At 37.8% G+C, this 23,335-nt stretch overlaps 1 protein-coding gene and 1 long non-coding RNA gene across 5 annotated transcripts in view; one reads left to right on the forward strand and one right to left on the reverse strand.

The window, feature by feature from the left end:
• The window catches only part of ZNF148 (zinc finger protein 148), a 38,808-nt gene extending 20,416 nt beyond the window's left edge, over nt 1–18,392 (forward strand). The window contains exons 2-7 of one of the 4 annotated variants that reach the window (XM_083584908.1): nt 10–356; nt 2,070–2,198; nt 5,310–5,433; nt 6,025–6,108; nt 9,970–10,088; nt 11,061–18,392. In XM_083584908.1, coding sequence (XP_083441034.1) covers nt 27–356; nt 2,070–2,198; nt 5,310–5,433; nt 6,025–6,108; nt 9,970–10,088; nt 11,061–12,665 — 2,391 coding nt within the window. In that variant the 5' untranslated portion in view covers nt 10–26 and the 3' untranslated portion in view covers nt 12,666–18,392. The remainder of the gene's footprint in view (nt 1–9; nt 357–2,069; nt 2,199–5,309; nt 5,434–6,024; nt 6,109–9,969; nt 10,089–11,060) is intronic. The other 3 variants (XM_083584909.1, XM_083584910.1, XM_083584911.1) reach the window with 3 other exon arrangements.
• Nucleotides 6,117–22,530, reverse strand: LOC310749388. The gene is made up of 3 exons (XR_014541597.1): nt 21,965–22,530; nt 10,435–10,496; nt 6,117–7,012 (listed from the first exon to the last, which is right to left on the reverse strand). It is a non-coding gene; the product is annotated as an uncharacterized lncRNA (long non-coding RNA).
• Between the last annotated feature and the right edge of the window lie 805 nt (nt 22,531–23,335).

Here is a 23,335-nt window from a genome sequence, read left to right on the forward strand (position 1 = left end):
TATTTGCAGGTTAATTGCACTTAAGAATGAACATTGAAGATAAGCTGGGAGGATTGTTTCTTAAATGTGGTAGCATAGAGCAAATGCCGTCATCCAGGGATATGGTTGGAATGGGTGCTGCATCTGACCAGTCGGCAGTTCCTGTGGAACGGCAGGAAGCAGTGCTTCAAGACCGGGCTATGGCGCACCAGGAAATCCTTTCTGCAGAAGAAGTGCTACAGGAAAGTGAACTTCGACAGCAAGAAATGATCCCACACGATGAACTCATGGTCCATGAAGAGACGGTGAAAAATGATGATGAGATGGAGGGGCAAGACAGGCTTCCTCAAGGGCTTCAGTATGCAGTCAATGTCCCTGTAAGCAATTTATTTAGCACAGCTTGCACTTAAAAGTTGAGCAAATCATATCTAAAGGTCTGCTTAAAAAAAAAGTATGGCAGGAACAACCAAATGAAAACTAAAATAAAAGTAGTTCATTACTCTGAGAAAAAAGAATTGGAGGTTGTTGTTTCTTAACAACAACAAAATGCTATAAATTCCATGGCTTGTTTTATCTCTGGTGCTGTTTGCACAGTTAAGGAGGTAATAAGATATTGACTTAAAGTGTGGACTAGGAATAGAGCCAATGGCTGAATTATCAGCCCCTGGTTCCCTTATTTCTTCCTCTGTAAAAAAACAGTATAGTCATAATAGATGTATTTGCAATCAGCATGGGGGTTATGCGCAAAGAAGGGCTGCTTTTGGATAACAATCTTAAGCTTTCTAAAAATCTTGGGAATCTTTGATGCTGTGAATCAACCACTGTTTATTTAGGAACACGTTCTCATGTTTTAATACACATTTTATACACTTTTAAAATATATGTCTTACATAGACAGTGCTCATTTGACTTTAAGTGTCTGCATTCTTCCTGCACAGGAGATAAGGACTTGAAAATGCTTCTGTTATATTCAAAGAAGTAGTGTGTTGTTGTGGTTCCTGCACTTCTAACACAGTTTAGTATTGGTATTTAATGATGTGGATTGAAAAGCAATGGAGTTTACACAGTTAATTCTGCATTTGTGAGGAATAGCTTCTTAGATTGCAGCTGAGTTAAAATACGGTTTTACGTTGATGGTGCTTTGTTGTAAGAAAGTAACGGGAACTTTAGAAAAGAATGAGATGCTTTCAAATGCTTAACAGAATGAAATAATAAATTTTCACTGTAGTGGAAGACTTTCAAGCATTGAAAGTCAATCAGCAACTTGGTTTACATCAGGTGTTTGGTTTTTTGGTCTGATTCTATAACAGAATCTTGTTGCTGAAAGTACAGTTCGCAACCTTAGGGGAGAAAACTGAGGTGACAGAAGCTGTGTGTGTTTGAACATGGAACAGCTCTAGTAACAAAAAACAAGGGGGTTAGGTGGGTGTCTGACTTTCACAGCATATGCAGAATACTTGTGGTACACTGTCCTGCTCCAAGAGCTTTTGTTTCTAGCTGAGCCTGTGATCTTGCCTGGGGGAAAACTGTTTGAAGGGAAGCAGGGAAGTAAGCTTTGGGGTAGGGAAAGGTTCCTGATTCCTCATCCACGTGCCCCTTTGAAGGATGGCCCCTTCAAATAGGTTTGATATTATCATGGTGGCTTTCTGTTCTACTGGCAGAAATGAATGTTTGATTCACAGCAGGAGGAGACCAGAATTTAAAAGAAGGGTTGAAATTATCATAGTAGCTCTTTGGCAAAAATGAGGGTTTGGCTTAGAACAGTGAAACTGTGGTTCAAATGCCAACATAACCATATCTTAAATGATAAAGGTTTTTTTTTGTCAGGTGAAATTTCTTCGTTAAATGTTAAATTATATGTGGCATGTAATCCAAGCTTCTATGCTTGAAGGTATGAAAGGAGTACCATATTGGAATACTCGCCACAAATAGGACTTTAAAAAATAGCCTCTCCCCCTCTTCCCCAAAACAGTACGAAGGGTATAAAGTAATCCCAGATGTATTACTACTTTTGAAAGAATTTGTTAAAATGTGTCTTATATGTGTCATATGTAATTAATATTATCTGATGCTGGCACTTCATATCCTAGCAGATCAGCGTGAAACAAGAAATTACATTTACTGATGTAGCAGAGCAGCAGAAAAGGGACAAAAAGCTAATACGAGAGGGTTTAGATATGCAAAAGAAGAAGAAAAGGAAACAGCGTTCACCAGCAAAGGTAAGACATTTAATTTGAACCTTGAAGGCAACTGGAGATTTTCCTTGAATTTGCAATTGGAAATGATAGTATTTGGAAACCATAGATTCAACCACCTAACTTTAATCTCAAAGCCAAGCCACAATATATTCATAGCTTGTTTCTTTGAAATTCTTTTCACAGCATGAATATTTGACATACTTTAACATCTGTTTCCCAGGCATCTCCTTCTCTAAATATTATCTTTTGATGAGTGTGTGGTTTTAAGGACCACTTATCAATTACGGAGACTGTTTAGATTAATAATAATATTGGGCTTATTTAAATATCATAGTGTTTTTCTAACAACTTTGTTTTTAATCAGACAGGTGCACAAGTGTTGAAATTGATTACTGCATGCACCTGAAATTAAATGAATGCCTTCCATTCACAGGCTTCTAATTTCAAATGAGCCATTTTAATCTAAAATTCAGTTTTCAGAGTTGCACATCTTGAATTTCCTCTCAGGAAGTGCAGCAAAAATGCTATGCCTGAATTTTGAAGCATAAAATATGAAGCATTTGAATATATTTTTATTCAGCTTCCTGCTGTACAATTGACACTTGCAAATTCAAACTGAGTATTATTCTTGCTTTCATTTGCAGTTCCTGAAGTTTAGTGAAAACTAATTGGAAGCACTGATTGGAAGCTATTTTCATGTACTTGTCTCAGTCATAGTTTGAGAACCCCCTTTTTCCTTTATTTCGTTGTAGAGGTTGTCCTTCAAATCTTCCTAATATTGTATAGTAAGAGATCACAAACTGACCAGAGAGATTGAGAGCAGGTTGGGTACTGGAGGGTCATTTTCTAGTATTGACTTTGAAGACTATAACTACCTAGAGCATGAACATTATATACACTCCCCTGAGGAAATGAAGTATTAAAAGGGCCCAATCTTAAGTGTTTGAATGTGCAGTACTAGGTATAAGTCAAGTTCATAGCTGTATATCAAGAAAGGCAATATTTCTTTTGGAAGCAAGTATAATTAATGGTGTATTTTCTTTTCTGTGAAAAGAAAGTCAAACCAACCTACTATAACTCGTTTAGCAACTGTGTTTCCCCCCCACCGCAAGGCGCATGATGGTGAATGCCAATTGTATAAGGCACCCAAATACCGTAGAACCAACAGGATCTATCAAAACAAGTGCTGTTTCTGAATCCTATTGATCAGGAATACCTGAAGAAAGATGGGCTTTCTTCCATGCAAAGAATCATTTGCAGGGACACCTTTAAAAGGATTACACTCACTTAGAACAAACTCTGAAGAACTGCACCAATTTAATGTACCCAAAGGGGCTTTAGGCTTGTGCTTCTTGAACAGCAGTTCTCTTTAGGCTTGTGATCTTGAACAGCAGTGCTGTTAAAATGGAGGGAACAAAAGCAGCTTGTGATATAGCCGTGGGGTGGGTAAAAAAGCCCATGGGAGCATTTAAAGTAGCTACGAATTGTTTATCTTTAGAATTTCAGATGCATAATTGTACAGAACAGATTTATTAAAAGTCACAACATACTACTGAAACATGCTTTAACAGTGTCATGTGTTGGCTTTGTTCATGTCACAGTGTTTAGCTTAGCACAAATGTGTGAGCCTGTGGGCTCCAGGAGTGGAGATTGTATCTGCTTTGCTTCTCCCTGATCATTTTGCTGCTGTGCCACCCAGACCTAAGCCATAGGTGGGCTTAGCATGTTGTCTAAAGCCGGGCTCATGGTTTACTTCTCCCAGACAAATACTGAACTATAACCTATAGAACAAGCCTTGGCTACAGCTCATAGTTAGTCTGCAGAGACCTGAGCCACACCCCTGGATTTGGACTGCACACTAAGATAAACTATGGTTTAGCTCAATGTGATACAGTAAAAAAATGACCAGGGAGGAGTGACGTAAGATTTTCTGTTATTGTTGAGCCATGGTTTTGACTTAGCATGACATGCAAACCGGCCTGTTGTAATGGATTATTAAGACTGAAAAATATTAAGGTTATCCTTAACCTTCTGCTGAGATGGAAGAGATAAAGTACACAATTATCATTTCATTAACGCATGTAAGTAAAATTACCAAGCTACAAGTCCTGTCACCAGTATGCTTGTACAAAAAAAATAATAAAAAAATTGCAGTTGCTGGATGTGCTCCATGTCTTGAGAAATAAAATGGATATAACATGAGTGCCTCTAGATTTTATAGCTTTCTGTTCTTGCCCAACTGAGTAGATTAAAGACTGATTTATAGTGCTACCATTTGAGAAGATAGTGGTCCTGTTTGTACACCAATGGTTTAGCATGATGGGAGCAAATGTCATCCACTCTCAGGCTTGCATGCTCCCTCCCCTCTCCTCTTCTCCTGCTGAATAGCTAAATGTAGAAACTTCTACTTCAGCTTTTCGTTAACTGCAGCTTCCTACGTTGTCTGAATTGGAATATGTGGTTTTAACATAACTGAAATAATGGTTAGTTTTGGGGCAAGCCAACTTCATTATCCATGGTTTGAAATCGGCTAGTTCTGAAATCTGCCATATTTAGTGTGAAACCACAATTTGTGGTCTGATGACACAGGAAGGTGCAGTTAACTAAGAGCAGAAATAAAGGTTCTGAACCCCTCTTGTCTGCCATGTTAGAGAAAGATGGGGACACAGGCAAACCTGGGAGGATAGGCTTGCTCATGTCACAGCTAACCGTATTTTGAGTGACAACCAAACATGATCAAAAATATTCGGACTTGCTCTACTGAGAATAAATTTCTAGCACAGGCTTCCTCAACTTCAGCCCTCCAGATGTTTTGAGACTTGACCACTGGTCCTGCTAGCTAGGGATCATGGGAGTTGTAGGCCAAAAACATTTGGAGGGGCGAGGTTGAGGAAGCCTGTTCTAGCACTTCTTTGTATGTATTATGTGTATTATATATCACAAATCTTGAAAAGCTAAGGTTCAGTTAGGTCAACTAAAAGATAGTCAATTGATATCTATGTCTACAGTCTTCCCATTTTGCATTGTGGTTTTGCCTAAAAGCGCTTGATTTCCTCCATTATGTATTCATATGAATCTTGTAATATTGTTGAGAAATTAATGTGAGACTGAATTTTGCCCTTTTAAAAATAGATCCTTACAATAAATGAGGATGGATCACTTGGTCTGAAAACTACCAAATCTCACATTTGTGAGCATTGTCATGCTGCCTTTAGAACCAACTACCATTTACAAAGGCATGTCTTCATTCATACAGGTACTGCTTGAATTTAAGTTGTATTTTATATTATCTAAAAATGGTTGGATCTTTAATAATGCACTGAATTATGAAAAATGATGCAAACTTTATATTCCAAAGTGCAGGAAATGTGGCATCTAAGCTTAGGTATTCCATGCACCAAAGTGTCAAAAAATACCAGAAAAGAATTAGTGTCATTTCTGTTAATTTGAGATTTACTGTGTTGCTTTGCTTTCTGTACAAGGATGGGTTGGTAAGTCACCCAATTTCCAGTTTTGTCTTGTTCATAGCATAGTCTCTGGGTTCTTACTTTACCAGTGATGGAACTCTAGTTGGAATAGATGAAAGAGTTTTACAGTACCTTAGATGACAGCATCCTGCCTGATTTTGCTCATGAGCTGCACTCCTCTGTTAGCAGCAGGCTCGCCGAATTAATAGCCTTTTTCTTTTTAGCCCAGGTAGTTTAGACAGACTTTTTTATACTAAAATATTTTGGAATTCATTCATATGCTGGATTCCAGTAGCCGGCTATTTTATTTCTCAGCAGAATCTGTTAGAAACAAATGTTTGTAGCTTTTAACTTACAGATGTGGAATTATATTGTTTAAGGTGAAAAACCATTTCAGTGCAGTCAGTGCGAGATGCGTTTCATTCAGAAGTACCTGCTACAGAGACATGAGAAGATTCATACTGGTGAGTATAGTGCCTTGAGTTTCTTTTTACTGGTGTGTTTAAAGAACTGTTTCCAAAACATGGCCAAGTATTGGGTGATTATGCAGCTTCTGTTTTAACGTGCCGTTTAAGAAACTCTAGAAAAGAATTTAGGTGTTTGCTTTAGCCTTGCCTTTTTCCTCCCTTGCCCCCAAGAAGTTACTGACAGCTGATGTGAGCAAACCTTGAGAGAAAAAATATTTTTATTGGGTAAGTGGTAAATAGGAATACTTCGAACACAATTATGGCCAAAATGCCTGACCCCATAGGTATCTGAAACCTGTTAAAAAAAAAAGCATACAGAAAATTATACAAGAGTAAGCGCTTTAGCAAAAGACAAATAGAAAAAATGAGACCCAAAGTTAAAGCAGGATAGTTAAGTTTATATTGGTTTGTTTTAAAATTTTACTTCTGGAAAACCACATTCTGTAAAAAGACTTGGCTTTACTGGGTTTTTGGCATTTTGGTGCATGGCCTTTCATTATCTCTGCAAATATTTAGAAATATAGTCTTTTTTGGACTAGATGCCAATTTTCAGTCTATATTTCAGAAAAGTGGAGCTTGCAAATATGCTGAGTGTTGCTTGGTGAAAGGTTTCATATCTGTTCAAACTGCTGGTGCTGATGTCTAGTACTTTATGTGTATGCATGTAAACCTTGAGAAAACAAAACATGACAGAAAATTGCACAAATACCCCGGTTGTCTTGGAATGTTTGTATCCGTGCTTATCATCAAACTAGCCTTACTAGTATTTGGATTTGCACTTTTGCCTATACTTCTGTTTCTTTCAAGCCATGTGTTTTTCTGTACACCCGGGCGTCTTGCTGCTGCTGCCTTTCAGTATTGTTGCATTCAGTTATTTAAATGATGTGCTGTTGGGTATGTTCTGCATAGAGAAAGAAATGCATTTTCTTGAATTTTAGGTTGTTTTTACTCTTGGTTTTTATATCTGTTTTTAATTTTTGTAAGTCAGGTTGAGTTCATTTTTGAAAAAGTGACTAATAAATATTTTTTTTTTTAAAATATAACCCTGTTTCACAATTGACGTCTGTGTATTTTGCGCTTATTGAACCCCAAAACAAATAAGGGGGGGCACAGGAGAAGGAGTGGGAGGAGAGGTTCTGTTGCACAAGTGGAAATCCATATACAAACAACATGGCTTATTTAAGTACAACCCATAATACATTAAGAAACAATGCAAAAAATAAATGGGCAGGAATGAAATAAATCAGATATTGAAAGTAATATTACTGTTTTAATATATAATCTACAAAACCTTTCTTTACTATACTGCACAATTATTAGTAGAATATAAACTTGCCAGTTTGACTGGTATTACATCTATTCATTATATTACTAATTTTATGAAGCAATGCAGTTTTAGCCATGGAAAAGTTTGTGCAAAGAAAGCTGTTTTTGGAAAATATTTCACTATATGCCATTTTCTGAGAATAATTTTGCATACTTCACTTTAAAAATTGGATAATATTTCTAGAATGCCTTCTGTATACTTAGTTCCACAGGCATGCACTGAATGTATGTGAATTGACTGGAGACTGGCTTGGTTATCTGCTCTGCATACATTTCATTCAGATTGTTGGGGTGTGGTACCTGTGGCACTGGTGTACCTGCCACCCTTGCAGGGCTGTTGCAGTTAGGCAGCCGAGCTGTGATGGCTAGCTTGTTTGGTTAGTAGGCAAGCAAAGGAGCCTGTAGCCAAACAGAGGTCTGTTAAAGTGGTGGCAAGAGTCTCTTAGCTATGTGAGCTATTTCTTTTTTGAGCAATTCTTCCCTCTTGACTCTGTAGTCAGGCAGCAAGAATGGAGTTACACGGGAAACCAAAATACTGAGTTCAGCTATTACAAAAAACCCACATTACCAATCCTAGTTTCTTGACCTTAAAGAAACCATGCACAGACAAACCAGAGTTAAGCTAAACAAACCATGGTTTAATTTTTAGTCTGAACTGAGCCTATGAGTTTGGTTAGGAGATAAGAAAGACAGGGCAAAGACTTCAAAGTTTTGCTTCAGACTGAGTCAGAGGCTAGGGTGGACAAGATACAACATTATTTTTTTACTTTCCAACAGAAAATTGTATCCCCTGGGGAACTGAAATGCTTGGATTTAAGTCAGCTTAGTCATTAAGTCAATGAGATAAATTGGCTTCAATACAAAGAATCTTAACATAACTGTGTAGTGGATTAAACTAATACAATGAGCTAAGATAATACAGCAGTTTTGTGTAAAAGGAAAAAAAATAGATAAAGGGAAAGGAAATTATAAAAAATGATATTGTTTTATTTATTAACATGGAAAACAAATATTAAGCGCTACTTGTCTTTGAAACAAAATTATGGAACCATCTATGATATTAAATAACAAATAGTCTGAGTCTTTATAAAAATTCATTGCTTTTATAAATAAATATTTTGTCAGAATGATTCAACTCTGAATTTTAATTAGCTATTTTTAGCTTTTCAGTCTTTTTTTAGTCCTTGTAAAAACGAGGAGCCTTAATTGTCTCTAGTTCATCGCTGCCTTGAATACGAAGCAATGCAATACAAAGTAATCAAATACAAAGTAATACATGAGGTCTACCTTTTGGCATATGCTGTATCTTTTTAGAGTTGCTTCACCTCTGTTGCGTCTTTTATTCTTTGACCATTCTTTCTTTACACAGTACGAACTTTTTACCTGGTTCACCTGTGCATAAGATTCCTATTTGCTTTTCCCCCAGGAGTAGAAAGCAGGTTCAGGGAGATCCATGGTATACTGTGTGTAAATCTGTCAGTGCACTAGCCAGATGATACTTTTATCCCTGGGGAGGGCTAAGAAACCAGCAGATACCTCATTCAGTAGAGCATAAGATGCTTAATCTCAGGGTCGTGGGTTTGAGACCACGTTGGGCAAAAGATTCCTGCATCACAGGGGCTTTGACTACATGACCCTTGTGGTCCCTTCCAACTCTACCATTCTATGATTCTGTTATACACCTTCAGCTAACTAAATAAAGGATCAGGATATTTATTGCTATAAGTCAGCAACTAGCTCTTCCAGTTTTAGTTATTTTATCTTGTTATAAGGATGCTAAAAAATGTGATATTAATAGCACTTTATGTGAACATGCTTGTGGCTGGTCTGAAAAAAATGAGACAAGTTAATCACAAGGGCATAGAAAATTAATTCTCTTCATAAACACAACCTTTTTGTCAATACGAGGAGCTTTTACATGCAGTCTTTTTCACTTTACTAGTACATACTGGCAACTTATTGGGGCTAGTGTGTTACAGTGTTAGACTAGAACCTGGGTGACCAAGGATCAAATCCCCACTTGATCATAAAGCTCACTGGGTGACCTTGGGCCCCTCACTGCCTCTCAGATTAACCTTCTTCGCAGGATTGTTGATTAAATGAGGAGTGAGAGAACCATGTACATCAGCTCCTTGGGGAAACGGTGAGATAAAAATACAATAAATAATAATGAATAAAATACTGGAATGAAAATGGAAATTTATTGTTTTATTTGTTTTCCTCTAGCTCTGATTGTTATGAATGTTGGGACATTCTTTTTTGATGGGCTAGTTTATTTTTTATTTGATTCTCTTCCACCTCTACTCAATATTTGTGTGACTCTTTTAACATGTTTGGAGTGATGAGCCATATGAAAAAATATTGGTGTGTGGTCAGACCTATATTTTGTTTACATCCAGCTGATCAAAGCAATACTTTGTAAGTTTTTTGTTAAGTAAACCTAAATAATAGCATGGTGGGGAGAGGTATGAGACTATCTGTCTTCTCCTTTTTTTCTTAAACAGTACTTCCTCTTTTCATTTTTATTCTTAGGTGAGAAACCATTTCGATGTGATGAATGTGGCATGAGATTTATACAGAAATATCACATGGAAAGGCACAAGAGAACTCACAGTGGAGAGAAGCCTTATCAGTGTGAATACTGCTTGCAGGTAATTTGAGAAGGAGAAAGAAGGGTGTTTAAGGGAATCTGTTTTTACAATATCGTGACAATTGTGATTCCAAGTTTCAAAACTTTGAGGTAAGAGGGCACTTTGGCTTGTCTTCTAAATACCACACGTTTCATTGTGGATTTAATTAAAAGCAATTTTTAAAAAACTTGATTTTATAGATATATATGAAAGAAATTATGGCTCTCCAGTATGAAAAGAACATTTACCCATTGAGAAACTTAAGTTTTTAGTTATCTAAAATATGCAGAATTAATAAGGACAGATACTTTGAAACAAATTAATGCTAATTGGAGGGGTCATTTAGGTTTCTGTCCTTTTGTCTTACCTTTCCCACAGTTGCAGGTATGTGAAGTGGCAGGAGGGGCCCTTATGTGCTGCAGTAGGCTCCTATAGATCGAGAACAAAGGGTTGGGTTTGTTTGAATATTAATATTGACTCTCACATCTTCTGACATGGTAACGTTCTCACTTTGTGACATGTGACCATTTTTTAATTCCCAAAATCACTTATGACAGGGTTGGGGAACCTCAGGCTCTGGGTCCAGATTTGTCCCCTTCAGCCCTCTCTAGTTCTCCCTCAGGACTCTTACTTCACCAACCATCTCCCCACATCAGCCATATTTGAGCTTTTGCCTGACTGAAATTTGCCCCTGAACTATGATATTGCCTCTTGCTTGCGTGGATGGTGGGGTGGGTAGGTGTGGAAACTTCCAGTTTTTGTGTGGCTGGAATGTGGCCTACTATAGAAAGCTAAGAATCACATCCATTGATGTTCCCCCTTGTTTGTCTCTGGCCTTTCCCATGCCACCCCAGAGCATTCTCCATGAGAGAATAGGACCCTCAGGCTGAAAAATGTCCCCCACCCTGACTTAGAAGGACTTTATCATGTGAAAAAATGTGAATTGACCAAAAGGCTGCATGGCTTTTCTCTAACCAAAAATATCCTCTGCAGTTCTTCTCAAGGACTGACCGGGTGTTGAAACACAAACGTATGTGCCATGAAAACCGTGACAAGAAACCCAACAGAAGTGCCACCAAAATTGGCCTTTTGACTCCTGATGACGATCAAGGCTTCCCAATGCCTTTGAAGGACAGCTCTTTGCCAAAGAAGAAAAGGCAAAAAACGGAGAAATTGAAGTCTTCTGGGCTAGATAAAGAAAGCGGGGCAGATAAATCTGAGCATAAGAAAGATAAGAATGATTTTTTGCCTTTGTATGCTGGCAGCGCTAAGATCAAGGATGAGTATATGGTGGCTGAATATGCAGTGGAGTTACCACATTCTTCCGTCAGTGGAGGGCACCTACAGGAAGCAAATTCTGGAGAAATACACCCACCTAAACTGGTGCTCAAAAAAGTTAACAGTAAGAGGAGCCTAAAACAGCCACTAGAGCAAAGTCAGACCATTTCATCTTTAGCGTCTTACGAAGACAGCAAGGTTTCTAAGTATCCCTTTGATCTTGTGGATAAACAAGGCCTGTTGGACTCTGAAGGCAATGCTGACATTGACCAAGTTGATACTTTGCAGGAAGGCCCCAGTAAACCTGTACACAGCAGCACAAACTATGATGATGCAATGCAGTTTTTAAAGAAGAGGCGGTATCTCCAAGCAGCTAATAGTAATAGCAGAGAATATGCCTTGAATGTAGGCACCATTGCCTCTCAGCCTTCAGTCACACAGGCTGCTGTGGCCAGTGTCATAGATGAAGGTAGCACAGCCTCAATACTGGATACATCGGGGCTGAATGTGGAGATTAAAGGCAACCATGACAAAAATGTCATTCCAGATGAGGTACTTCAGACTCTCTTAGACCATTATTCCCATAAAGCTAATGGCCAGCATGAAATAGCTTTTAATGTGGCTGATACGGAAGTGACCTCTAGTATATCAATCAATTCTTCCGAGGTGTCAGAAGTCACACAAACTGAGAATGTTGCAACAAGCTCTCAAGGTTCCTCATCCGATAAAGCCAGTATGTTACAGGAATATTCCAAGTTTCTTCAGCAAGCTTTGGATAGAACTAGCCAAAATGATGCCTATTTGAACAACCCAAGCCTTAATTTTGTGAGTGACAACCAGACTCTTGCAGGGCAACCAGCGTTCTCTTCTATAGACAAGCAGGTCTATGCATCTATACCGGTCAACAGTTTTCGATCAGGAATGAACTCTCCATTAAGAACAACTCCAGACAAGTCTCACTTTGGACTTATCGTTGGCGATTCCCAGCACTCTTTTCCCTTTTCAGGTGACGAGCCAAATCATTCTTCCTCATCCTCTACCCAGGACTTTCTGGATCAAGTTACTTCTCAGAAGAAGGCAGAAGCACAGCCTGTCCACCAAGCATATCAAATAAGTTCCTTTGAGCAACCGTTCAGGGCTCAGTACCATGGAACAAGAGCTGGAATATCATCTCAGTTTAACACTGCTAATGGGCAGGTGAACCTGCGGGGACCAGGGACAAGCGCCGAATTCCCAGAATTCCCTTTGGTGAATGTAAATGATGCTCGAGCTGGGATGAACTCTTCACCTGATGCCACAACAGGCCAGACATTTGGCTAAGAAAATCTGTAGAAATAACACGGGCACTTTAGCATGGGTCTGTCAAGAGCGAGCATCTTCTGTATAAGATGGAGTCAGTCCTATACAAATTTAAGGCCTTGGGTTACAACAGAAAAGTAAGCCGGTACAGAGTATTGGCAACTGCTTTTTGTGTGTGTGGTTAGTCACCATTCTTTTTGAATTGCCTTATATGTGGGTGTCCACTGAAAAGGCAGATGGTTATTTGCTTGCTGGAGATCAGGAGCTTGCTATGCTGAGATTTTATACAAGACAAAAGAAACCAAAAAACCCAGATAAGATGTCTCTCCTGTAATAATTTCTTAGTTTGGTAACATTGATTATTTTGGGGAGAATGATAATTATGAGATTATTCATTTTGGAATTTCCTGGTCAGTTAGTCAAGCCATTGCACTTCAGCAGGGAACATGAATATAGACTGTACAGATAATATGAACTTAAAAGTTTTAATGTCAGGAGATGATGGCTAGACAACTATAGTGCATTCTGGGGGGAAATCCATTTTATCAACTCTTAAAAAGTAATACACATAATATTCCTTCTTGGTTTCTTTGAATTTCCTTTTACAACACTTAGAGAAAGTAATTATGTTTTCTAGATGCACTCCCCTATTTAAATGTTTGATTCAATTAAAAGTACTTTAAAAGGAAAATACTTACTATTAATGCATTTACTTCATTCCTGAAGTATTGCATATTTCTTTGTACCTTTGAAGGTAAACATGACTCTTTATGTTTTTATCTCCAAATGACAGGTATCAAGATGGTTAGGATTGAACTAAAATGCTTTGTAGATGACATTCCCATTTCCATAATGTTTATATGAATGGTGAACTCCAGGTTTTAAGAGTTTAAATTGTACTTCAGCCTACAAATCTGCAATAATTAACGTTAGAGCACTTAGATTCTTTTCCATTTTTCTTTCTTTCTCAAAAATAAAACTATTTTAGACCTTTAGGTTTGATGTGGCTGCATCATTATCACCTTACATAACAACAGAAGAGTTATCTTAATGAACAGTTTCATTGCAGTTTTACTAACTAGAGCTGGTGACTGAGAACAGTGACCAAAAGATAAATGGTCAAACTTTTGCTGCATTTCACAAATAAATTAACTGCAAACTTTATCCCTATCCCCTGTGGTTGTTTTAATAGTAGACTGTCTTGAGTTACACTGTGTGGTGCAATGATTAGTTCTGTATACAGTTTTAACGCGCTGTGCTTCGACTTAACATAAATGTCAGGATAATAATCATTTTTAAAACTGAAGCTTTTATTTTCATTATATTGTACATTCACTAATGGGCTGCTTTAAGGTAATCTTGCGGGCAGTGTTTTACCTAAAGGCTGAGCGACAGGAACGCAGATACATCCCCCCCCCAAAAAAAACATACTCAACATTTAGGCAGGGGAGATGGGTGCATGTATTATTTTACAGCTTCAGGCCTGCTCACCACCTCTCAAAGATAGCCCTAACAATACCTCCTTCATTCAAAAAATTTAAGGAAAGCAAAATTTCAATTCCCAGAGAAAAACCTTGTTTTAATTAAAACGGTACTCCTAATTTTTATTGCCACAGTTCTCCTTTGTTTCACCTGTGCAATTTCAGACCCATTTTAGAATCTACGTGAAAGTCATAGGCAGCTACTGCAGAAGCCAAGACGCATATGTTATGAAATGCCTTGTTTATTCCTATAGGTCACAAACAGGTTAATTTTACAGGACGGTGTTGTTATATCCCATTACTCCACATAAGTTGTCCAAGGATTTATTTCATAGCACAGTAAGTAAATGCAACCGTGGTACTGAGTCAAAATAAGCACACATGAAAACTTCTAAATAATGGAACTTTTTAGGTCTTTTTAGTTTGTCTCCTGACCCACACCAGCACAGCTAGTACATAACATATTTTAATTTAATTAAGCATTTGTGGCCCAGTGTTTGAGTGCACCACTATTTGTACAATTAACATTCAGTTGTGATTCAGAGAAGTAAACAGGACTGGCAAGTGAGAGTTGTACACATTTAGTATCTAGAGAGAATGGCTAAGAGTCTGTGTGTGTATGTAGATATGGCAAGACAATAAGGCCAGGGTGTAAAAGCTATGGGTTGTATCTTGTGTCCCACTCATGGGAGTTTCTTTGTTCCAGGAGAGCTTTCCATGAATGGAAGGGCGAGGAAGGCAATTTTTTGCAAACTCCCCTTTCTCTCGCAACCCTCGTGTCCTTCTCCCACGCTGTTCCAAAGGGATCCCAACCCTCTGGAGGAGATTAGTGGGGGGCAGAGGGGACTCAGATGAAATAAGTGAAACGACCTTCCCTTTCTTCATTCATTGAAGCACCGACTTCATCAAAGAACCATCTGTGAGTGGAGGGGTGCAAGTTGAATATAATCCCTACAGTGAGAAGACAAGGGGATGCTTCTCTGAAAGTGTCCATTATGAAAAAGTGAGCAGAGAGGAATGGAAGGAACTATGGCTAGGATCCAAATGTGCATGGCCAAGCAGTTCCATATTTACCCTTCTGTTGGCTGCTCTTTGCACTGTATTGAGGAAGTGCTGTTTTATAGCATTCCAGCATTTTTAGAGGGACTTACTGGGAACATGAGAGGCTGTAGCTGAGGAGAAGCATTGGCAAGCGATGGAATATAATGAGCCGAACCTCCACCTGTGGCTCTTGAGGGTGCCCACGGGAATCATGTAAAAACCCTGTTCCTAAGTTGCTTTTTAGCAGAAGAAAAAATGACACAGATATATCTCAAGCCTCGTCAGTTATAATACAAACCTATTATATACATGCTAGGAGACAGTGTTAATAGAAATACTTTCTTAATAATGCTTTTTAAAGTGTATTTAGGAAATCTCTGCTATGGTTCTACAGTCCTGTTAAGCTCAATGTTATGTTTGGATTCAGTTAACTTAAACTCTTTGAAACTAGACTTCAGTGCAAACGTGCTGCTTAATTTTCTCAATTTTTAATGGCTCGTCTTTTGGGTGACTGCTGGGCCTGAGTGTCCCTTTTAACACTAATTTCCTGTTCCTTTTACTTTGAATATAAAGCAAGTTAATGAAGGAACTGACTTTTGGGCTTAAAGCTGAAGTAGCTCCTTTTCCTTCTCTTTGTCTTAGTTATTCAGAGTAAACAATTGATCAAAGATGATCTATCCATTTATCAGAAGAGAAACCGCATCATGTACTGCAGTGTACTATATTTCTGAAGAAAAGTTTAGAAGGATTTGTTTTTCATTTATATGGATCGCCTCTTCATGCCTTTTCTGAAATTAGTTTAAGAGAATTATTACAGACTCCCAGCTATTGTAGGTGGACAAGGTTTTTGAGAGAAGGAGCAGTTCAGAGAAAGTACAGTGAAAGCTTGAACGTTTTAATATTATTAATGAGGATGCTAATCCCTACACAATATAATTTCTCCTTGTTTTTCTTCAGTGGTGTAAAGTCGTGTAGTCAAGGTCTTATGAAAGTATGACTATAACTTTAACCAAGCATATTGCAGAACCTATGTACAAATACTGCAAACTAAACCACAGTTGTCAAAATGAATGAAATACATTGTAATGTCATATGCCTGCTTTTGTTTGCTTATTTATTTTGTGATTTTAAACATGGGTTTTCAAGTCACTAGTGAATTACTGAATTTTTAGTATAGCTGTTTGATTTCATTTCCAAGTTTCTGGCTTGTTTCCTGAAAAATTTCCACTTGGATACATACAGCATATTCCATGTTTCTTTAGATTAATTTTTATGATGTGTGTATCATATTTCGTAAATATTTGAAACGGATCTAAAATGGATCCAGGATCAGCCTGCTTGAGTATTTCAGTATTAACTTGCTTTGTATTTGTAAAATTGCAACCTAAAATTTTGTTGGGTTGACATTGGACTCTTTCGCAAGTTGCAGGGGAGTAGCTATTAGAATATAGTTCAAAGCTTTAGAAGGCAGAAATGTGTTAGTGATCTGGGTATTTTGGTTGGTAAAAATTCAAATGTAAGTTTTCCAGTTATTATTCATAATAAAACAAACTATTTTTATGTTTTCTTAAATTCTGCTCAACGGAAGCCTTGTAACATTTGGAGATGCTTTCCTTTTATGTTAAGTGCATGTTTGTTAGGTATATGTAGGACATTTAAGTACTCCTTTTGCAAAACAAAAAACATGTCCTGTGAAAGTATTGCAATGAATGAAAACCATTATGTTTTTAAAAAATAACTTTCATTATTTCCAAACAACTTTGTTTCAGGGAAATTTTCTAGTTGCTTTTGCTATACTTGTATAAAATCATTGTTTCAATAATAATTTAAGAGAGAGATAGTCTGGTAGCGAACACAAACCGAAGCAAGCAAACCTTTCTCAAAGTAGTTTCTTGCTTTCTTTTTCCCAGTGAATGGAAAGGTAAAAGACAAAAAAAGTGTAAATGTTTATTTTATTTTTTTATGCAATATTGTTCTGTAAATATGAGTTATCAAATAAGGATGTACCTATGATTGAATCTTTGATTCTGCACAGTTAGAGTTTATATATAAAATATAAATGTGTCTTGACAATCAAGGACTTACTGTCAGTCTTCCTTTATGATGTTTTATTAATGTTATGCATTCCATTTGTTAGACTTGAGTACAAATGTGGGAATTTGTATTGTCTGTAAAGTATGTAATGTTTTTACAGCTTGTTTTAAAAAAAGGAAAAAAGAACCTTGTATATAAACAGATCACAGTACTGCTTTATATCAGGAGGCATATGATGTACTGTATGTAAGCAATAATGCCTAACAGTGCTAACTTTGCAAGTAGCATAAGGAAAGTTCCAAAAACTGTTTGGGGAGTTAATAGCTTTGATTAAGTTAATGGATATTCTTAATTGTTTTTAATCAATAAATTCAACTGTTTTTTGGTTTGTAGTATATAACATTGTTTACATAGCACAATCTGAGTTTCAGGGAGAGCAGGCCTTAGATCTGCACCTGTGCACACATTCATGATGAAACTAATGGCTCAGATGCGCTTCTGCAAGATGAGTTAGTGTCCTTATTTTTGAAGGAAGGATAAGGATTTGCTCTTCCAGTTTCCACACCAATTGAACAAGTTTGAAATTTAATTTTAAATCCTTAAATCCCAGTATGGTTTTGGTATAAATCAGGTTCACGTGATACAAAAAGTGGTTCTTGTTCATAATTCACATTGCAGTTGAACACTGAGTCATGGTTGATTTTGATATAATTTTGCCATAGGGATTTGTCAGCTGCTGAGATGAGCTTTATCCGGAGTTCAAGCAAAACAAAACCAAGTCAAAAAGTTTGAACAATGCTTTCAGACTGTACAGAGCAACATAATTATTTGAAAACTATCATTGCTTTGGTGGGGAAAGATCGCCGATTTATAAATGTATATGACCTACATTTTATAGGAAGAAATGTTTTTAAATGCTAGTCATTTATATAATATGTGCTTTGAAGGATTTGCTAGTTCACTTCTGTCACTTTTAGTACACTGGTATCTTTTTATATGTAATGTATGCTTTTTATTATTGTAGCGAAGCATTTCAGTAGAAGGAATTTTGCAACAGTGTTCAAGGAGATTTTATTGTTGGAAACTAATTATACTGGATTCTGTCTCTGTAAGTTTTATCTTTATTTTAACAATGTCAGGAAAAGGACCTTGGTATTCAAATAAACCTGATGATCTGCTCTTTTTTTAAGGATACATTGTGTGATTTGCAAATGAGTCCACAAATTTTACGTTTGGTAGAAAATCCAGGACTTATACACAACTTTAAAAAAAATATTAGGGGCAGAGAAAGAATAGAAGAATGCTGCTGGAATTCATTTTCTGATACGGTATTCCCCCCTCCCCCCAGCATCCATACGCCTTCTTTGCCTTTCAGTTCATAAAATCCCCTATAATACCAGTAAAGGAGATTTCAGTGGTCATACAGTATTACTTTAAAAAATACAAGCGATCTGTCCATTTTACTGTGAGTGTTGGTTTTTTTTTTTAAAAAAGCAATTAAATTCCCAGTTTCATTAATTTAAAAATGTGTACAGTAAGTAATATAGATGCTTTTGTATGAAACTTGAAAGTATGAATTTGTGTAATTATTTTGTATTTGAAATAAATTAGGTAATGCAGGATTCCTGAGGGATCAGGAATATTGTGATGATAATGTGTTTGTGTGGTAGTTGTGTATGGACATAACATCAGAACATTTAATGGATTTTGTGAGATACATTGAGAAATTGCTGTGTGGATACTTGCACTCTAGTCTAGGGAAGATGCACATACCTTTCTGTACTCACAGCCAATACCTCTATGTATTTTGGACCAGAAAGTGCCATCTTCAGTCCTGGATCTCACAGTTCATGTAATATGGCCAGTAGTTTGGTTCACCAATTTTGTGAACTGAAAGTCATAGGAATGGATGGAATGGTTCCTTCTATTGTTCAGGGGCTTATGTCTTTTGGGACTGAAAAGGATTTCACAGACCATTAATCTTTTGCTCCCCTTTTCTTTAGATCTGAATGTTCTGGGCTCACGGGGTCTGTGCGTTTGAGCCAGATTTGTATTTCCAAGCAGTGCCATGCTTCAGCTACAGTGGCACAAGCACTGAGTTGTGTAGGTGGAGCTCAACAAGATCCACTGCCTTCTCACAGAATCAAAGTTAAGATCTTAGTATTGGAAAGAGTTTCAAATAGCAGGTATGGGAGATGCAGAAAAACACAAAAAGCCAATATAATTTTCATGCAACAATGCCCATTACTGCACAGGGGTGTTATTTCATGTACCCAAAGACCTTTGCAATACTGGAAAGGGAGTTCTGCCCAAATAATAATGGGATTTATCTGTTTAAGAAACAGAGTGCAATTTGCTACTTTTTGACCTTTTTCTTTATGGTTAATTTATTTGGAGTTTATATTAACTATTGAAAAATGTACATGAAGACAGGTTTGTTTTTTTAAAAAAAACTTGTTAAATGTATAAGCAATGGCTGAAATCTCAGTGTGCTCTGGCTGCTGGAAAATAAAAATACAGAACTCTGCATTATGAATTAAGGCTCACAAGAGATTTTTCATGATAATTTAGTTACAACATTTGAAGAATGCATACATTTCTTATGTAGCAGAAGATTCAGCTTCATTCTTGATATAAGCCAATGATTAGTCTCTGGGTATTCAAAGGGCATCTCTAGTTTTGAACTGTTTATGCACATTACATTTTTTATAAGGTATATTCATTTTGCATTAAAATGTCTACGGCTAACACCTCAGTTTCATTACTTAAAAGGCCAATTCTACATTGGATAAGGAGGAAGAACTGAAGGCGAGCAAACTACCAAATTTTCATCTCTAATGGGCTTGCATTGGCAGAATGGATTGGGATGGTGCTTATGTATCACACTACCAATATACCATTTTTACTTCTTTACTAAATCTGTCATTTCAGCAAGCTATACATGTAGAAATGAGTGGAAATGAATGGCTGTCAACTTCAAGGCAGCCAGGACCACTCTCTGTGTTACGAAAGTAGTCTCAAAAGAAACGACCATTTTTGCAGGGCTGCACCTGCTTGCTTGTGAAAGCAAAGGTTTCAGCAAGCGATCTCTTGGGTGTTTGTATAAAGGGGGCAGGCTAACAGATAATGAGTGATGTCTTCTACATGTGGTTGACTACCAATTCAAAGTCTTTCTGCATATGAGGCCTTGTTGCAGCCATCCAAGACTACAGTGGGCATCCCTTGGAAACAGCTCAATAATGGCATTTCTTAAGGAAGCTGGTGAAAGTTTGATCAGACAACTAGTTCTAAAACGCTCTGTTCTCAAGAGTGGATACCCAAGGGGGAAATGCAGTGTTTCTAATTAGTTGCAGGTATCCTCTGGATTCTATCCAAAAGAGCCAATCCATTGGTTGACACATATTCAAAGTCAAAGCAGAGCTCAGTTCTGGAAAATAATGTTAATGTAAAACATTGGCAAGCTGCATTGTGGTTGGTTATCATCTGGTTCCATATAGCACAGATCAGGAAAACACTCAATAGGCATGGTAGCATTCTTTTAGCATACTTTAACTGAGCGAGCACAGTCCACTCTTGCCTTAATTGTTGGCTACCCGGATTATGTACAATGAAGAACTGCTGATATTTCTGATGGATAGAGAATATGGCTTCTGGAAGAAAAGTATTTTGCACAGTTTCCAAAACTTTAATGGAGTTCAAATCAGAGCTCCAGATTTCAATGTCATAGAGCATCTGGGTAAACACTTTGAACCTACCCTAAAGATATTTGGTAGCAATAACCTGCCTTCCCTTATTGTTAGAGAATTTCATCAATGTCCCTGTGGTTTCCTGTGCCTTTAATTTCACTGCCTCCATATGATATTTCCAAGAGGGTTTCATTTACACCTAGATACCTAAATAAGTTTGTTTTCTAGCCTGCTGATCCAAGCACCATCTATACCCGGAGGGTACGCTGGAGTACTTTGACACAGAACCTGTGGGCCACACACTGCCTTGTCGTGCAGGTGGGGGGGCTGGGGCTGGGAGTGAAGTCAAATTTTGATGCCTCACTCCACTTGGCATGCTGCTTTCCAAAAGCCACGCCATTTTCCGGGCTTGGGGAAGGAGGCCCGAGGCTCTGGCAGGGTCCTAGAGCCCTCCCATTTCCTTCTGAAAGCTGGGAAAGTGCTAACTCGGCTTTGGTAAGGAGATAGGAAGACTCTAGGACTCTGTCAGAGATCTCACACCTTTCCAAAGCCCAGCACCTCGCTTAGCCAGCTTTGGTAAGGCAGCACAAATGTTGCTGAGGGCTGCCAAAAAAAAGGCCTCAAGGGCCACATGCCACCCTTGGGCCACATGTTAGGCCACCCTGATCTTCTTAACTAGGACTGTCTCTGCCAGGAATCACAATCCTGGTCTAACTTCTAGGCTCCTTGTAATTCCTGCTGCTTTTAAAATTGGTGTCCTTTTCAAGATTTGCAGGTCCTATATTACTGGTATATAACCTAATGCAGGGGAATTTTAATTTAAAAGTACAAATGGTACAATGTCCAAAGTGCAAATGCATATTCTCAGAAATCTGCTCTTATTTAAAATATGTGTAAAATGGATTTTGTGCACCTTGTAGCTTGAGAATTAATTTGGTATGTGGGACACTCAATTCACAATGCATACTATGCCCAATGTTTCCTATAAATGCCATTAGCTTCAATCATATCTAGTATAGCTGTTTGTCTGTTTCCCCTCCCTGCCCATGTTTATTTCACTGCTGTAATGAACAGGTACCTGTAAATCCTGGTTCTATGCCATCTTAATTACAGTCAAGGCTTGTGTGTTGAAGGCAGGTCCAAACTTGACATCACTGTGAACTAGAATGCTTGATATAACCATTTCTACTACTGTATTTCCAAGAGCTTCATCTCCTTATGAGGTAGAGCGGGCAGGTCTGATTGCCAAATGAATATTGATGGTATTCCCATTCTTGCTGACATTATAGGGCATATTTAGCCCCAAGAGCTGCAAATGAAGCAAATAGGTCCTGGATTGTTGTCATATCTCATTGATGAGGCAGACCTTTTATTACCTTACCTATTTTAGGAAGACAGTGGACTGATGATGTCTATGGGATTGCAAGGAAGAATATTAGTATTCCATTGTGATTGTCACTTGTAAAAGGCAACTTAATATTAAAACTACTTTTTTTCCAGATTTTTCTGAAGCAGTGAATTGTTTGAAAAGTTTTCTGTTTCCTTACAAAGCATTATATGTATACCTATCTTGGATTCCTCCTCCTTTGGATCATCTTTGTCAGAATATGCAGATAGCAAAGTATCACTGCCCATTTCAGTCTCTATGGGGGTATGTAGCTTTTTCCCTCTAGGGTGAAAAAATTACCACATTTATGCTAACAATATTTTGCTCCAGTCCCTGATACATGGCTGTCATGTGAAAACAATGGTATCTTTTGCCATCCCAGACTGAATGTCTCCAGTATGCTATTACTTAGCCAATGCTATAGACCAGGTATCTTCAACCTTTCCAGACCCAGGAACCACATTTAACCCAAGCATGCACTTAGGCACCCATTTCTTAAGCTTTCTCCACATACTTCCATGGTGGTAGTGCTCCTTTTGCAACCCACAATTGAGTCCCAACCCCCAGGCTGAAGACCAGTGCTCTAGACAATTAGAATTGCATTGGTGTGGATAAGGTCATGCAGATCTACTCTTGCCTGTGTGCCATATTCACATATTCTGCTAATTGGATTCTTCTTTTCTCTGCCACCATAAATACACAAAAGTTAAAAGCCTAAAATATTTATTCCTCCACCCCTGATGCTGGGAAATCATCAAGTTCTAAAACAACCACTGCCACCACAATCACTATCAAACCACACATTCCCACTCTGGGATTCATTTGGCTGACAAGTGGATTATACATTGCCCAAATGGATAAATAAAACACAGGCTAAATTAATCCGTTTGTGTTTGAATATTTACCCTGTTCTCTTCTTCAAGCATAACAACAATCTCATTGGCAGTGCAAAAAGCAAATTCCCCACTAAATCCTTTACCACTGACAGTTCATCTACTCAGATGTGAAGTGTGTGATTAGAATGTTACATACCACAGCCAAAGCTTGTGTTCACCCCACGCC

The sequence above is a fragment of the Podarcis filfolensis genome (assembly GCF_964270895.1).
Source record: "Podarcis filfolensis genome assembly, chromosome: 1".
Classification (NCBI taxonomy): Eukaryota; Metazoa; Chordata; class Lepidosauria; order Squamata; family Lacertidae; genus Podarcis; species Podarcis filfolensis.